The following is a 16,460-nucleotide window of genomic DNA, read 5'->3' as shown; positions in this document are numbered from 1 at the left end:
AAGCTTAAGTGCTAAGTTGAAGTGTGTATTTACAATTTCGGTTAAAATTGTACGGGTGTTATCGAGCAGGAAATAAGTCTCGATCGGATTGTGTTTGTATTCCTTAGTGAATATCCTTCTCGCGGTTTCGAGAGGAAGGGGTGACGTAGGAGTTTTATCTCCGAACATCCATAAAAATCTGTCTTGTTATTTACTTTCTACCGGTTCTACATTCTAACCGATCTGTACTAACCCATTTACATCGCTATAACCGATTCAACACTACCTAAACCGAATCACTAAGATCCAAAACCGACCCAGCAACTTCCAAACCTGTCTTATCTAAAACCGGTTCTGCCTATCTCGTGAGTGTGCTGCTTCAACCTGAAACAAACCTCTTCCGCGCTTGAACATGGTTCAAGGGTTTGTGACAGTTTGTGTAGTATTGAAACCCCGATGTTAATCTCTAACCGGATTAATCACCACCTTTTGAGTGAGACGCGTTAACCGGCCCAGACCCCGGTCCCCCAGCTGCGACCTAGATCCTAACATAAAATATGAACACTTAAACTTTTATACAACTTATGATTGTTGAAATAATTTTATTATTTTGTGTATGTATATATATTTTGTATTTAATATTTATTATCAAATTATTTATACTAATAAAAAAATAATATATATATACAGGGGCGGAGCCAAGATGAAAAATTACCTGAGGCTGACTCATTTGCCCGGTTAATTCACTTTATTTGCCCCATTTTTTTTAATTTAGGTGGGGCTGAAACCCACCCTAACCTAAGCATTTTTTAATTTAGGTGGGGCTATAGCCCACCCTAGCCCAAGTGTGGCTCCGCATATATATATATATATATATATATATATATATATATATATATATATATATATATATATATATATAATGAGATAAAAAAATATATGATAAAAGATAAAATATATTTATATAAAATTAATGATGAAAAATAATATAATATATATATAAAGTAACAAATAAATATAAAATTATGAAGGTAGTGTATTTATAAAAAATAAAATTGTTTATATTTATATATATATATAAATAAAATAAATATAAAAATTATGAAGGTATGTGTATTTATAATAAAAAAATGTTTATATCTTGAATTAATATTAATATAGATAAATTTTTAGCTTTTATAAATATATATATATGTATATATATATGGTAATGAAAAATAATATTTAATTAAGAAAAAGATGGTAAGAGAGTGGAGAGAGAAAATACTGATGAAGTGAATTAATGTGGAACGTTTATTAATGCGGTGATAATTGACTTTAAACATTATTATATATGTGATGTCCAGAGCAAAAATTCTTTGTTATTCTCTTTTTTGAATAAATTTAATAACATGCTTGCTATAATATATTATATGCAAAGAAAGGAATTCTAACAAATCACCATCATCCACTTCTATCTCGTGACCTCAGACTTTCAAATGTTTGTCCAAACCAAACACTAATTCCGACCTCACATAAAATATGAACACTACTAAACACTAATTCTGACCTCACATAAAATATGAACACTTAAATCGCTAAACTATTTAATGATTGTTAAAATAATTTTATTATTTTGTGTACGTACATATATTTTGTATTTAATATTTATTATCAAATTATTTATATTAATAAAGAAAATATTATATATATATATATATATATATATATATATATATATATGAAGAAAAAATGTATGATAAAAGATAAAATGTATTTATATAAAATTAATGATGAAAAATAATATAATATATATATATATATATAATTAATGTAACAAATAAATATAAAATTATGAAGGTAGTGTATTTATAAAAAAAATTGTTTATATATATATGATTAAAATAAATATAAAAATTATGAAGGTAAATATATTTATATCTAAAAAAAAATTGTTTATATCTTAAATTAATATTAATATATATAAATTTTTAGTTGATATATATATATATATATAAATAAAATTTAATTAAGAAAGAGAGGGTAGGAAAGTGAAGAATGACATGAATTTGGATTAATGTGGTTCTAGTTAACTTTAAGTATTTATATATATATATATATATATATATATATATATATATATATATATATATATATATATATATATATATATATATATATATATTATATGTATATTATATGAGAGAAAATAAAAATTAAATTAATTAGAAAAAACAAATTAATAAATTAGTTATTATTACTTAAAAAATTATTTGTGATAATATAATATAATGAAATAGAAAATAAAAATTAATTTGGACAAAAAATAGTTATTATTAGTAAATTTATAATTATATATATATATATATTATTGTTTTATTATATATAAAAAATGAACAATTATGTAATTTTTTATATTTAAATATAAAAATGATTAATAAAAAAATATAATTTATATGATTATTAAATAAATTATATTTATAAAAAGTTTATAAAGAAAAATAATATAATATAATATAATATAATATAATAGTATTATAATTATATATATATAAATAATAAATATTTAATTTAAAATAAATATTATCATAACTTATCAAAATTCTTTTTATTTAATTTACCCATATCATAGTATAACTATGGAATGTGATCAATCTAACGGTCAATAATGAGGATTAATTTAATTTATATATATAAGAGAATAGAAAAATATATATATATTAATGTAAAAAATACCAAATATAACCTGACTCATTTTTTATTTAAATATATTTATATTCAACCATATTTATTTTTATACTCACACCAAAAGCACTACCTTCAACACTTAAAACGAAGCATTATTATATATCTTAAAAAACATAATTTGTTAAGATCATAAAATCAATTCAGAACAATATGTTATATAAATAAAATAAGAAAAAGAAAGGAAAATAGAAGGGGTTGAATTGATAATACATCCAAGCTTTGGTGACTAGATTGAAAATAAAGTTAAATCTACTTTAAAAAGCATAGTTTGCAGTGTTCACGGCGCTCAAAAAACCTTTCTTGTTCCCAATCCGAAGAACTCAAAGCAAAATGAAGCTCGCCGGGATCAAATCGGTGGAAAACGCCCACGACGAGTCAATTTGGGCGGCGACATGGATACCGGCGACGGAAACTCGGTCTTCTCTACTCCTAACTGGATCGCTGGACGAGACGGTGAAGCTTTGGAGACCCGACGAGCTCGAACGTGTTTCTACCAGCACCGGTCACTGTCTTGGCGTCGTTTCAGTCGCCGCTCATCCTTCTGGTGTCCTTGCAGCTTCTGCCTCTTTGGATAGCTTTATTCGTGTTTTCGATGTTGACCAGAAAAATACCATTGCAACTCTCGAGGCTCCGCCATCTGAAGTCTGGCAAATGCAATTTCATCCTAAGGTACGCATTTGTCTTTTTTATTAGTATTCTGCGAGCTGGATTCCTTCTATATATTGAAATTCTTGTTCCTGTCATATTTGATTTCCAGAGGAGAGTCTCTTTGCTCTGCTCTTCTTTGGATAAATTTAATGCCGTGTTTGCTATGATATATGCAAAGAAAGGAATTGATAGGAGTTGTATTAAATTTGGAATAACTAAATTGTTTCTCTATCACTAGTGAGTTCAATCAATAGACATTATTATGTCTGCACTTTTGGTTGTGTGATTGTGAGTTTGCGAACAAGAACCTGAAACTAGGGTTCTTGAAAACTCAATTGTTATGACTTTTACCATAACTCAGTGTCTGTCCCTTTTCTTGGTACCCTATTTGGCGGTATGAACAAATTGATTGTTATGTTGACGCATCCCAAAATTGGGATGCTCAAAGTAAATTTGTTGGTTTCTTAGTCAGACTCAGATTCAGATAACTCTGTTCCGAAATAGGACCAATGTATTCAGATCCAGATACAAATGTTATACAAGTAGTCAAATTCCTGTTTTGTCCACCATTTTACCAATGTATGGATCTTGTAGAGCTGTGGTAATGGCGAGGTTTCTTCGACCATATCCCTAGATTGTTGCTCATATTTTCTCTCCGGCCAACCAATTTTCTATTGAATACAGTTTTATTGAAATCCACGAGAGTTTTAGATTTAGCATCTCGCGTACAAAATAAAGGTTTTGAATGATCCACCACCTGTTTTTAATGAGCGCGATATGCGTCGTCACTGTTTGAGTGGAACACTTGTGTGTTTCCGCATTTAGGACTTCCGTTTATGGGTGCATACTCATAGTTAGGTACTTTCTTAATTTTTCATACGGATTTGGGTCCAGACCCAATTACTATCTGGAATAATTGCGTAATCTGTTTGTCTCGATGGGTTTTTGTAACAATAAATGTCGGAAACATATAGAGAAAATGTCATCAATGCTAAATTTCCTGTAAGATATTTGTATTATTAGCTTTCTAATTCAATTAGGAGTAAAATTATATATATCCATGGTTTTTATGAATTCTGAAGATTTTTAGATGGCTTTGAAAGATCCACCACCTGTTTTAATAACCTCAATACGCATTGTTAATACCATTGTCTCTGCGAGTTTTTGCGTTTAGGAATCCCGTTTATGGATATGGATAAACGGGTACTTTCTAAATTTCTCATTTGGATACGGATCCAAACCCAATTACTATTCGCAATAATTGCTTGATCTGTTTGTGTAGATCTGGTTGTTTCTACAATAATTATCGGAAACATGTAAAGAAACAAAAATGGAGAAACATGTCATCAATGCGATGTTTCGTTAAGATATTTATATTAGTAGTGTATTTAGCTTTTTACTTGCATTAGGAGTTACATTCAGATATATCCATGGTTTATATGAATTCTTAAGATTTTTAGTTGGCTTTAAAAGATCCACCTAATTTAATAACTGCAATATGCATTTGTTATTTTCTTTTTCGAGACGAGATTCTCTAGAGGAGGCTAGTACAACAAACATCTCACTGCCATGACAATCACTTCTATCAAAGTGTTTTTAGTATGAGTCAAACTTGGAGATCTTATCCTCTTAAGTTCAAGAATCAAGACTCTTACTTCTTAAGCTATCCAAATGGGCGCAACCCACAATATCCATTGTTTAGTTGAATAAGTGTGTTTCAGGTTTAGGAATCGCGTTTATGGATGGATACACATATTTAGAAAGGGGTATTTATTCATTTCTCATATGAATACAGACCCAGACCCTATATTCAGTTTCCATCAAATATTTATGGTTTTATTTTCATTAGGAGTAACTCAATGTCACAATCTCTTTTTCTAATGACTTGTTTTTTCTTTTGTTTTTGCTAGTCACTTTAAATTTTCATCTTCTTTGCTAATGACTTGAATTTCCTTTATGCTAATCACTTTATGTTTTCATTTTATTTTTGCTAATCACTCTAAATTTTAATATTTTCTGCTTAGCACTTAAATTTTCATTGATCTATTTAGAAACAGAGTATTTTTTTTTCATTTCTCATATGGATAGAGATCCAGACCCTTAAGAATTTGTTTTATCTGTTTGTGTAGATTGAGTTTCCATAAAATATTTATGGTTTTACTTCCATTAGGAGTAAACTTAATGTCACATTTTTTTTCTAATGACTTTATTTTAAATTTTTTTAGCAAAATCTTGAAATTTTCATTTTGTTTGCTAATGATATCAAAAAAATTCATGTTTGCTAATGTCTTAAAATTTTCATAGCTTTTTCAAATCATTTAGAAATTATAATTTTTTTTAGCAAAATCACTTGTTTTTTGCTAATGACTTAAATTTTTGATTGATGTATACCTATTACAATTATAGGGAACAATTTTAGCAGTTGCTGGAGGAGGAAGTGCAACAGTAAAGCTTTGGGACACAGCAGAATGGAAACTAATAAGTTCTCTAACTGTCCCACCTCGAAATGGATCTGAAACAGACAAGAGTGGTTCAAAAAGATTCATCCTCTCAGTGGCCTGGAGCCCAGATGGCAAAAGACTGGCTTGCGGTTCAATGGACGGTTCAATATCTATATTCGACGTAATTCGTGCGAAATTCCTTCATCATCTCGAAGGCCACTTCATGCCCGTTCGATCTCTGGTGTTTTCTCCTGTTGATCCGAGAGTTCTCTTTTCAGCCTCCGATGATTGTCATGTTCATATGCACGATGCGGATGGGAAGAGTATGATAGCTGCTATGTCGGGTCATGCGAGTTGGGTTTTGAGTGTGGATGCGAGTCCAGATGGGTTGGCTATTGTGACCGGTTCTAGCGATAGGACAGTTAGGTTGTGGGATCTTAATATGAGGAGTGCGATTCAGACACTTTCGAATCATTCGGATCAGGTTTGGGCGGTTGCATTTAGACCTATGGAGGGTGGTGTTCGGGGAGGGGGAAGAGTGGCTAGCGTTTCTGATGATAAGAGTATTTCGCTTTATGATTATTCTTGAAATATGGAGGCATTTACAAATTTTTCTTTTTGGTTTGTGGGATTGAAGAATTGTATTTTGTTGTTTGTTCAAACTAGAAAAAAATTGTGTACCATTCAATATTTGAATCTTTTGACAGTTTTTATCAAAAGATTTTCTCACCAAAAAAAGACAATATTGGTAAGATTGAGATGTGTCCATCTTTTGTTTTTTAAGTTGTATTTTGTTATAGCATCATTCTCAGATGTGTAATAGTTTAATGTTACATGTTTTGGTAGCGGTTATTCTATTGGTACTGGAATCCATCGGTTTTGAAATTAAAAAATATCTGGTATCGGAATCCATCGGTTTTGAAATTAAAAAATATTTGGTATCGGAATTCATCGGTTTTGAAATTAAAAAATATCTGGTATCGGAATCTATCGGTTTTGAAATTAAAAAATATCTGGGCCAATTCCATTCCTATATACTATGACAATATGAACACTTTCAATATCAATTATGAGTATCCTAGGAGAGTTAAAATTAGACCTCAACATCAATAAAGCTAAAATTAGCTTCATTCAACTTTTTATTTTATTTTATTGCCTTTGTTCAAAGCCTATTATTTTAATCATATTACCAAAACCACATTGTCTTATAGGTTAGGTTTCAAATTGGTCTTTTCATTTTGTTTGTAGTTTTTTCTTATTAAAAAATTTACTTTTTGGACAAATGTAAAATCTTAATGATTATAACTTGTAAGGTTAAAATATCTCTTAAACTAGTTAAATTTATAACGGTTTTATGAAAATATAAATTACTTTTAGTGTATAATTTCACATAAATAAAGTAAATTTATATTTAAATATATATATATATATATATATATATATATATATATATTATTTATTCAAATAAATAAAATAATAATTTTTTTATATTTAATTAAATATATCAATAATAATATATAACTAATATTCTTTTAAGGTTCTAATGTTTTTAAATAGGGAGGTAAATGAACAAAGTTGCTAGAGTTAAAAGACAGTTAGTTAGTCTTTAGCGAGCCAAGCTTGAGCTCGTTTAAAAACTTAAAAATTTAAACGAGTTAAGATAAATTTTTTAGATTTTCAACTTGTCAACTCATAAAGATGTTGGTTTAGAGGCTCATTAATGGCCTTACGAACATTTTTATTTAGAGGCTCGTAAAAATTTTCATTTAGAGGTTTGTCTATAAGGTCGCAAACATTTTCGTTTAAAGACCCGTTTAAAACCTTATTTAATATTTATTAATAAATTAATATTTTAAGGTAAGACTTTTCACCTTATACAAGTTCTAAACTTACTTATAGGCTGTAGAGGCGTTCTAAATTAGCTCTCTTTATCAGACTCACTAATGGAACTCTAATATAAAATATAAAAGCTCAAATTAAACTCAAATATATGATAAACAAGCCTATTTACAACCCTAATTTTAAAAGAGTTAGAAAATTATAAGAATTTTAGAAAATATTAATATAAGGATTTTAAAAGAGTTAGAAAATTATAAGAATTTTAGAAAATATTAATATAAATATTTGAATGTAAATATATATTTGTATATACATTTAAAAAATAAATATGAAGCAAATCAAACCCTAATTTTAAAACAGTTAGAAAATTATAAGAATTTTAGAAAATATTAATATAAATATTTGAATGTAAATCCTTATTTGTATATACATTTAAAAAATAAATATGAAGCAAATCAAACATATTACATGTTGAGGAAGTAAAACAAATTTTTGTGCAAAATGAACTTCTATCCAGAAAAAGAAAGAATTAAAGGTATAAATAAATTCATTTCATTAACATCACTTCATTTAGAAACACTTTTTTTTGTCTAGTTTGGAAATATGAAGACAAATCATAATCTACATATTAAAACAAATTAACAAATATTCTGATCCAGAGATCATGATTCAAAACACAAAAGTGCAACCAATCTTGTCTAGATCTATAACCAAGAAGACCAACCAGATCATCTAAAAATCAAACAGACTGATCTTATATAATCTTGATAGAACATACATGCCAACACTAATTGGCAATACCAAATCTAGAAATGTACAGCAAGACTTGCTGATTGTTTCAAAAACAAGGCATTTCAGAATTTTCAAACGATCTAACTGTTGTTTCTACTATTACTGATCGTTTACGGTTTGGTCTAAACAAGACTGCATCTCCATTTTCTTCTTCTCCTTGAGAACAAACTGTCTGGGCATTACATCCAGTAAAAAGCTTCCCCCGTTCCATATAGTGGCCGAAACCTTAAATATTTGGAATGCAACATGTAATCTGTACGACAAGAATATTGGGACTGCCAGGGCTATTGTAGCCACAGTAAACAAACCTTGCAATACTATGAACATTAATAACCGCTTCTCATCTCCCAACAACCCACTTAACCGCCACCACATATTATTAGCTTTCTCTGCTTTTTTCGACAGTTCCCTGAAATTTCAACAATAACTTAAACTCAGGACTCTATCATTATATATTATAGATTATAGATAAAGATGAGTGATACCTGTAAGCAGTCATAACTTCGGGATCTCTCAACAGGCGTTGCCTTCTTAGGACATTTATAATAAGGAAGTATAGAAGTTGCCAGAGGCTATATGCAGCCAGTGGAACAAGAAATAACCATGTCCAAACATAAGTTGTCCCCTCTACATAAGGCCATGAAGCTCTATTGGGAATTTCATCAGAATGCATAGCTTCTAAGAATGCTGGATTCCACCAACGTATAGTGAAGAAAACTAACCCTGAAAAAACGCACACAACTGTTTAATCGCTAATCTTTTCAAGAATGCAAGAAGGATGAGTTAATAAAGAGCTATGGGATGTCTAGATAATTAAGCGATATTAAGTGCAGTTATCAAATGAACTTAATTCAAATAAGCACTTAATCGTTTAGATTCATAAGTGATAAGTTAAGCAGGTTTCCAGTGTTAAATATTGACACACTTTGTATGATAGTGTCAGGGCCGGCCCTGAGGTTTGGCTGCCCTAAGACAAACTCTTTTGTAGGCAAAACAAAATTAATATAAAAAATAAAGATAATTAAAAAAAATCTTACAATATTACTTTAAGAAAATAAAAGAAAAAGTGTATTTTATCTTTTATCAACGAAACGTGTATCCAAGAAAATAATTTGGTTGTACTAATATCAAATGAAGTTTTAATGGTTTGAGAATAAAAAAAAAAAGAATACCTTACTTCTCTTTCATTGATATAAAAAAGTAAATATGTAGATAGTTAAAGACTTAAAATATTCTAAGCCTAAAAATTAACATTGCTTAATAAACTATGGACCTTTAAAAGAATTTATTTTGGGTTGGTGAGAGGAGCCATGGATATTGGGTTGTAACAATTTCAGATACTTTTTATTATTAGTAAGTATTTTGTGTCAATAGTAGAATTTATAAAATTGTTTTTTCAAATAAGACAACGAAATCAGGTTTCGACAGTCAAAATAGGGCAAAAAAAGGAAAAGATGACTCACCAGGTAAAATATGTATAAGGACACTTATGAGCTTGTCAACGGAACTGAAAACTAAACTACAACGCCAAACAATTAAAGCCCATGCTAATGGTCCCTGCAGCCATATTATTGTGGTTAAGACATGATGTCAGTCAATTTGAATATGAAAATAGAGAAACAAACCAACAACTTAGCTTACTTCGGCAAATGAGAAGCAAACCATAAAAAGCCTTTCGTGTGTTGGATAGAAAAGAAGCATACCCAAGAATATTGTATTGGCGTAGTAGCAGAAATCCTGCAGAACATAAAGTTATAGTAACTTATCACATTCCAATGACAATCTGAATCGGATTCTGCTCTCTACAGTCATTTATGTATGTTATTGATCCCTCAACTTCAATGGATGTGAGATTTTTTAATCCATGTATAATGGAGAAATTTAACATCATTTTCAAATACTGGAAAGTAGACTTTTAACTTAGATAAATACCCCCATCATTGATGATTTTAACAAAGGGAATGGTTGTTGTATAAATACATAATGGTATTTTGCTCCTGAACTTTCAAACTGAGTTAGATTTTGCTAGATGTTTTCCTTTTGACAGTGATCACTCAATTTTCAAAAGGTATGGTTTTAATCCATGTATAACGGAGAAATTTAACATCATTTTCAACTTCAAGAAAATGGATTAAAAATAAAAATCCCATCATTGTTGTATAAATATTATACTTTTAATAATTTTTATTATTCTAGTAGTTGAAAACCACATTAAGTTTTCATTTTCAATTATACAAGAGGAGCAAAATCAGCTAGGATGAAAGTTTAGGAAGCAAAATACTCATTATTTGTATTCAAATTATTAAATGGATGAAATGTGATTGTCTCATCTCTAAAGCTAATCCCTTCTTCTTTTCATCTCAAGCTTTTCACTAAAACATAACATCATTTTCAACTACTAGAAAATGGACTTTCAAAGACGGTAAATATTCCCACTAAAAATCAAAATCCCATCATTGTTACCTATTTTAATCAAAATTTAGGGTCTGTAACAAAGTTTGTCACAACTTAATTGTTCGTGCATGCTAACCAAATAACACAATGCCAATGCCTAAAGACATGACAACAACTCATGAAAAACGAATTTAACAACTTACCAAAAGATAATAATGCCATTTCTTGTATCGATAGTATATCCAGCGAAGAGGAACAAATGTGATATAGAATACACAATATACATATGGAATATCTTGAGGCCCTGTGAGTGAAAGAGAGAATAGTCATAACCAAGCAATTGAAAATGTCAGAGAAGCAAATTTCATCAAGTTGAACTTTCAATTGATTAAACCTATCCAATTAACTTACTTGCACCCAAAAGAAAGCAAAATGCCCCGAATCCAAGGACTCCACATAGATGAGTAACCTGTATTGAACAATCACAGTCATCTGAAATTCTCATATACAATAGAAGAGTGAAAAACATAATTAGTAGGGTAAGTATCTTGTTAATTGATCATTATCCTGTTTTTATCAGTTCATGTGTTATAGTTTTATCTTCCTATGATAGAAATCTATAAGTATCATTAGGCAGTTATCTGCTCTTATTTTCTTCTTGCTCTTATTCTGTTCCTCAAAGATATACAAATCAGACACGAATGAATGAACTAATAATGCATATGGATTTATAGAAACGAAATCACGCATTCATTCTTGCCTCTTCATAAATAAACCCATAAAATACATTAATTGAAAGCATATCAAAATAAAGACCTTATTGATGAACCGTTCGTGTTCTTCGGCCTGCTTAGCGATTTTAACAGCTTGTTTGGACAAGATTTCCTTCGATTTAACTGCTCTCCTAGCTAACATCTCCTTTGTTTCAGCCACCTTCTGCGAGAACAAAAGACAGGAAGAATCAATTTGGAACCCAGAAGAGAAAAAAAGAAGCTAAAAGAAACGAAATCATACTTTTGACCTATCTTTGAACCTCTGTTTTACACCATCCATGATCTCACCGTCACTAGCCATCGGTTCCGAGAGAGAAAAGGAAGATTGCTTTACAAATAATCAGAAGAAACTATGATCAAATAATACTAAGTATTCGCAGCCATTTCTACAGATTTACAGAATCAAAACGCGGATAATCCCACTCTAGAAGGAAAGAGGAAAGATATGTGTTTTTCTAGAAACGACGGTCAAAGCTAATCTTTGGATTTGGTAGATAGAGTTAGAGTATTTAGAGAATTTTAAATTTATCCACTTTTCCACTTTTTATGTCATAACACAATATTGGTACAACTAATCACATTACATAATGACACACATTTTATTTATCAACTCAAAATAAATTCATTTTCTACTTATATTTTATATTTTCTTTCTTAAATAGCCTCATTTATATTATTATTTTAAACTATATTAGTCTCTACAAATTCTATAAATTTATGCACATTTTTTTAAACTAATAAATTATTTAATTATATATAAAACTAAAATTAAACATAAATTAGATTTAATTTAAATTAAAAATTAAATTAAATAATAAAAATAAAATACATTAAAAAAAATATTATATGAAAAAAATGAATGATTTAATAATTCTTCTCTTTTATTGGACATGATTTTTATTAATTTAGTTATTTATTTTTAATTATTTAACTTAGAATATATAAATTAAATTGAATAAATATTTTTATTCAGAACATTAATTTTTATAATTAAAATTGTTTTACAATTTCAATTATTAATGATAAATTTATGTATCTAGTTTGCAGAGTTTTGTCAAATTTAAAATTTTTTATTTTTTATCGTTTAAAAACTCTCACATTTCTTCCTTGACTATTTTTCTTCCGTGACCATATAATATAACATTTATTCCTCCACGGTTCTCCTTTCGCGATTGACTACACAATAGTGCATTTCTTTCTCCACGGTTCTTTTGCCTCAGTTATTGATTTAAAAAATATTTTTTTTTAAGAACGATGAGTTTTGCTTCTCTTTTGGAGTGCGACTAATCTCCGTGAGTTGAGCACATAACCCACAAACACTTAACCATTTAAGTAGACGCAGAACTTACCGCCTGATGGACTCGAATCTAAGATCTAAAGAAAACTGAGAATATCCACCTCTTATTGTCGCTAGACTAGAAGAGGGGTTTTGAATGAATATATTTAAAGTCCATATAAAGAAAGGAAAAAAGTTGTTGATTAACATTTATATATATTATTCTAAATTTTTGGACTTTTGCGGAAAAATAACTTAATTAAACCCTAAATTAATGTATGAAATATGTTTTAGAACCTTAACCAAAGATGGTTGGTTGTAAAATAGATTTGATTTGAAAGAATATATTTGAAAAAACCTAAGTTTCCTATTGTATCTCGCATTACCATTTAAACATGTTATATCTCATTACCATTTAGACATGTTGTATCTCACATTACCATTTAGTATACTTTATCTTGTATCATGTTGTATCTCTTTATGACCATCTTTATGACCATCAGTTAAGAGTACACTTCATCTTATAACTCTCAATTTTTGCATAACCATTTTGCTCATCTTGTATCATCATGTCTTCATATTTAGTTAGTTACTTACTATTGTAAATTAGTCTGGAGTACACTTCAACTTAAGGAGATTTTGCATATCGATTTTTATGGAGAATTTCTCATTCTTAGTACCACTATCATGTCCTATTTTTAGGGAGAATCTCCCATTTAAGTAGAGGAGCCTTTGGTGAAAACTGAGCTCTATCTAAGACTAAGTGTATTGCGACTAATCAAATTAATTAATTCACCAATGCAAGTTATGTCTTCCTCCACATTTCATAATGTTTTTTTTGTTATTGTAGATTGAAGAGCCCAATATGCATAATTAAAAAAGAACAATGGTTTGTGTTAGATTAAGTTAAAGAAAGAAAAATTGAGAAAATTATTAAATTAAGATTAAAGGGGATATCGTTAATTAAGATGAATTATGAAAAACGCTTTAATTGATTAAAATGAACTTAGGATAATTAAAATCAATAGGACATAGTTTTGATGATGCGTTGATAAATGAATAAAACTAAGTTCAACAAATGTTTAAATGCGCATGTAAATTTGAAGAAACACTGGAAGCAAACTTAATCAAGCAGCAAAACTGAAGAAGCGCTGACAGTAGGCTTGTTCTAGCAGCAGAGCTGAAGAAGCGATGACAACAGGCTCATCCCATCAGTAGAGCCGAAGAAGCGCTGACATCAGGCTTGTTCCAGTAGTAGAGCTCAGTAGCAGAGCTGAAGAAACACTGACAACAGACTTATCAAGTAGTAGAGCTGAAGAAGTACTAATAGTAGTCTTGCTCCTTCAACACAACTGTGTTGCGCTAATAGCCGAGTAGCCCAACAGCAATATTGCGCTAACAACTGTGTTAGGCCAATAACTGAGTTCGTTATCAGCAGACTTTTACAACAGTTTAATACACCAAATGTACAACTGCTACATATACAAATATTCCATTAGTCCGTGCACTACTATCTTGTACTCCACGTTCTAATTCTATCGAATATTCCATTCGCATATGCACTACCATGTACTAACGAATATTCAATTCCCATGCACACTACCCCGTACGCTAGACATACGACGAATGTATCGCTGCCACGTGTCATCAAAATAGATTCGACTGTTGCCATGCAGAAAATATAAAAAGGGAATCAAAGGACAACGACAGATCTATCTTTCTTCAGGACTCTTGAATTCTTTGGGGAATTTCTACGTTCTTGAATATCTTGATTACTCTCTCTCTCTAGCTCTTTCTTCGCAAGCACATCAAGCATACACGTTACGATATTCGTTGAAAGATAATCATTTTATTATTGCATAAACAATTGATTTGTGTAAGTTGAACAGAAAATTGTCTATTCAACAAGAGAGTGTGATAGCTAGGAGTTCAGAACAGGCGAATGTTAAGACCTGTGTTCTGAGTGGGTTTGTGTAGAGGCTATACAAATCAAATTCTTCTAGTGGAATCATTCTGAAACAGAAGAAGGGGTGATGTAAAAGTTTTTTTCTCCGAACATCCATAAAATCTTGTGTTATCTTTTAGTTGCTTTACTTCGTCATATATCTGCCGTTTCAAATCTCGTAAGTATTTTCCGCACTTGAAACTGTTCAAGAGCTTGCTACGATTTGTTAAAGAATAAAAATAGAATTTCAATCCCTAATAGGATTAAAATCGCATTGAAAGTTAAAAAGTATACAACAATATTCAACCACCTTCTATTGTTGTCATCAATCCTAACAGTTTGTCAATAAGTTCTATGGATGCTCTAATTACAAGATAAATAAATTTTTGGTTCAAGCTCATTTCTATTACCATAAATAAAGTCAGATTCATAATAATATTATTTTGTAATTTATTTATTTGTAATTAAATATAATCTTTGTTTATAATTTATTTGTTTTTAGAATAGTACTGGATGTTGATACTTTGACTTGACAATAAAGCATGAAAATCAAATTAATGTAAATGAGACGAAAGAAATCAATGAATTACAGATATTGCCGATTAAAGTTAAAGAATTAAAGGATGGATTGCAAGAAACATTGAGTAGAGCGAATCAATTAGAGAATACAAACAACATATTAAAGATTGAAGTGAAGATGAAATTTGTCAAATATTTTATCTTTTTTTATGCATTGCGTATATGATTAAAGTGTCCTAAGTTATTGTGAAAAGAAATAATCTCGACAATTGTGTGCTACTCAATTTGCGGGTTCGTTGACATTGCGTGAGACAAACTGAAGTTTGAAAGATTGGTGACGGTATAGTAAACACTTAATATCTTGAATGATTGGATAAAGACTTCAATGACATCCAATTGAAGAGTCGGGAATAGGTGATATGACCCCCTTTAACATCTAATTAAAAAATCACATTTTGTCATTAGTTGTCGATGACAAAGCACATTGCATATCGGATGGTCATTGCCTCCACTATCGCGTTAGAGAGGCTTCTAAAATATGTGCAATGACACGAATTGGTCTTTCCAAGTGATCTGAACAATGATTACAAACAGGGCTTTTGATCCATCATCAAAGTAAGAGGCATCCGTGTTAATTTTTGTCCATCCTAGTTATGGAGGAATCCAATATTCTCTAGCTCCAAAGTTGGTATGCATTAGAGGAGAATCAAAATTCCTACATTAAAAAAATCTCAAACCTCTTTAAAGCTCACATTGTAAATAGAAATGAGACATTTATTTTTATCAATAATGAGTAATTTCTATTTTTTCACACTTTCAGCGGATGGTAGCAAGAAGACTATTATTGAAATTTATATTTAATGTTTTAGATTGATTATTAAGCATTTAAAAAATTCACATATCAAATCTCCTAATAGACATCTCATAAATATCAGTATAAACAAGGACTATGTACTATGATTTTCTTTATTAGTAATGTGTGTTTCATTGTTATAATAAAAGTAGAACACCAATGACAAATTAGTTTAAGGATAATTTTTCCTTATTAAACAGTTTTATGTGGTGGGAAGAGCATTATAACATGCTTTCCACGTAATTATTTTGATTTTTGGGACAGTAAATCTTCC

At 29.7% G+C, this 16,460-nt stretch overlaps 2 protein-coding genes across 3 annotated transcripts; one reads left to right on the top strand and one right to left on the bottom strand.

Moving 5' to 3' along the window:
- Positions 1 to 2,966: 2,966 nt before the first annotated feature.
- On the top strand, positions 2,967 to 6,578 carry LOC124912594 (WD repeat-containing protein VIP3). Of its 2 annotated transcripts, XM_047453239.1 has the most exons (3): positions 2,967 to 3,375; positions 5,761 to 6,410; positions 6,442 to 6,578. In XM_047453239.1, exons 1-2 carry the CDS (start codon positions 3,037 to 3,039, stop codon positions 6,382 to 6,384), a joined length of 963 nt encoding a protein of 320 aa, XP_047309195.1. In that variant the 5' UTR covers positions 2,967 to 3,036; the 3' UTR covers positions 6,385 to 6,410; positions 6,442 to 6,578. The 2 variants fall into 2 exon arrangements, with proteins under 2 accessions (XP_047309195.1, XP_047309194.1); XM_047453238.1 differs by having other exon boundaries at positions 5,761 to 6,578.
- Positions 6,579 to 8,398: 1,820 nt separating this feature from the next.
- Positions 8,399 to 12,072, bottom strand: LOC124911856 (glycerophosphocholine acyltransferase 1). The gene is made up of 8 exons (XM_047452387.1): positions 11,835 to 12,072; positions 11,637 to 11,756; positions 11,232 to 11,289; positions 11,024 to 11,124; positions 10,068 to 10,163; positions 9,890 to 9,983; positions 8,912 to 9,149; positions 8,399 to 8,835 (listed from the first exon to the last, which is right to left on the bottom strand). Exons 1-8 carry the CDS (start codon positions 11,892 to 11,894, stop codon positions 8,526 to 8,528), a joined length of 1,077 nt encoding a protein of 358 aa, XP_047308343.1. The 5' UTR covers positions 11,895 to 12,072; the 3' UTR covers positions 8,399 to 8,525.
- Between the last annotated feature and the right edge of the window lie 4,388 nt (positions 12,073 to 16,460).

This window comes from Impatiens glandulifera, chromosome 8 (genome assembly GCF_907164915.1).
Source record: "Impatiens glandulifera chromosome 8, dImpGla2.1, whole genome shotgun sequence".
NCBI lineage: Eukaryota > Viridiplantae > Streptophyta > Magnoliopsida > Ericales > Balsaminaceae > Impatiens > Impatiens glandulifera.
This window is presented reverse-complemented; position numbering and strand designations above follow the sequence as displayed.

What these genes read in the sequence shown, in the direction of transcription:
- LOC124912594 (XM_047453239.1), top strand. Translation starts at nt 3,037, where the DNA reads ATGAAGCTCGCCGGGATCAAATCGGTGGAAAACGCCCACGACGAGTCA. An exon ending in AAATGCAATTTCATCCTAAG is followed by an intron (nt 3,376 to 5,760) that starts GTACGCATTTGT and finishes TTACAATTATAG; the next exon opens with GGAACAATTTTAGCAGTTGC.
- LOC124911856 (XM_047452387.1), bottom strand. Translation starts at nt 11,894, where the DNA reads ATGGCTAGTGACGGTGAGATCATGGATGGTGTAAAACAGAGGTTCAAA. An exon ending in AATGGCATTATTATCTTTTG is followed by an intron (nt 10,164 to 11,023) that starts GTAAGTTGTTAA and finishes TATGTTCTGCAG; the next exon opens with GATTTCTGCTACTACGCCAA. An exon ending in GAAGTTATGACTGCTTACAG is followed by an intron (nt 8,836 to 8,911) that starts GTATCACTCATC and finishes TTGAAATTTCAG; the next exon opens with GGAACTGTCGAAAAAAGCAG.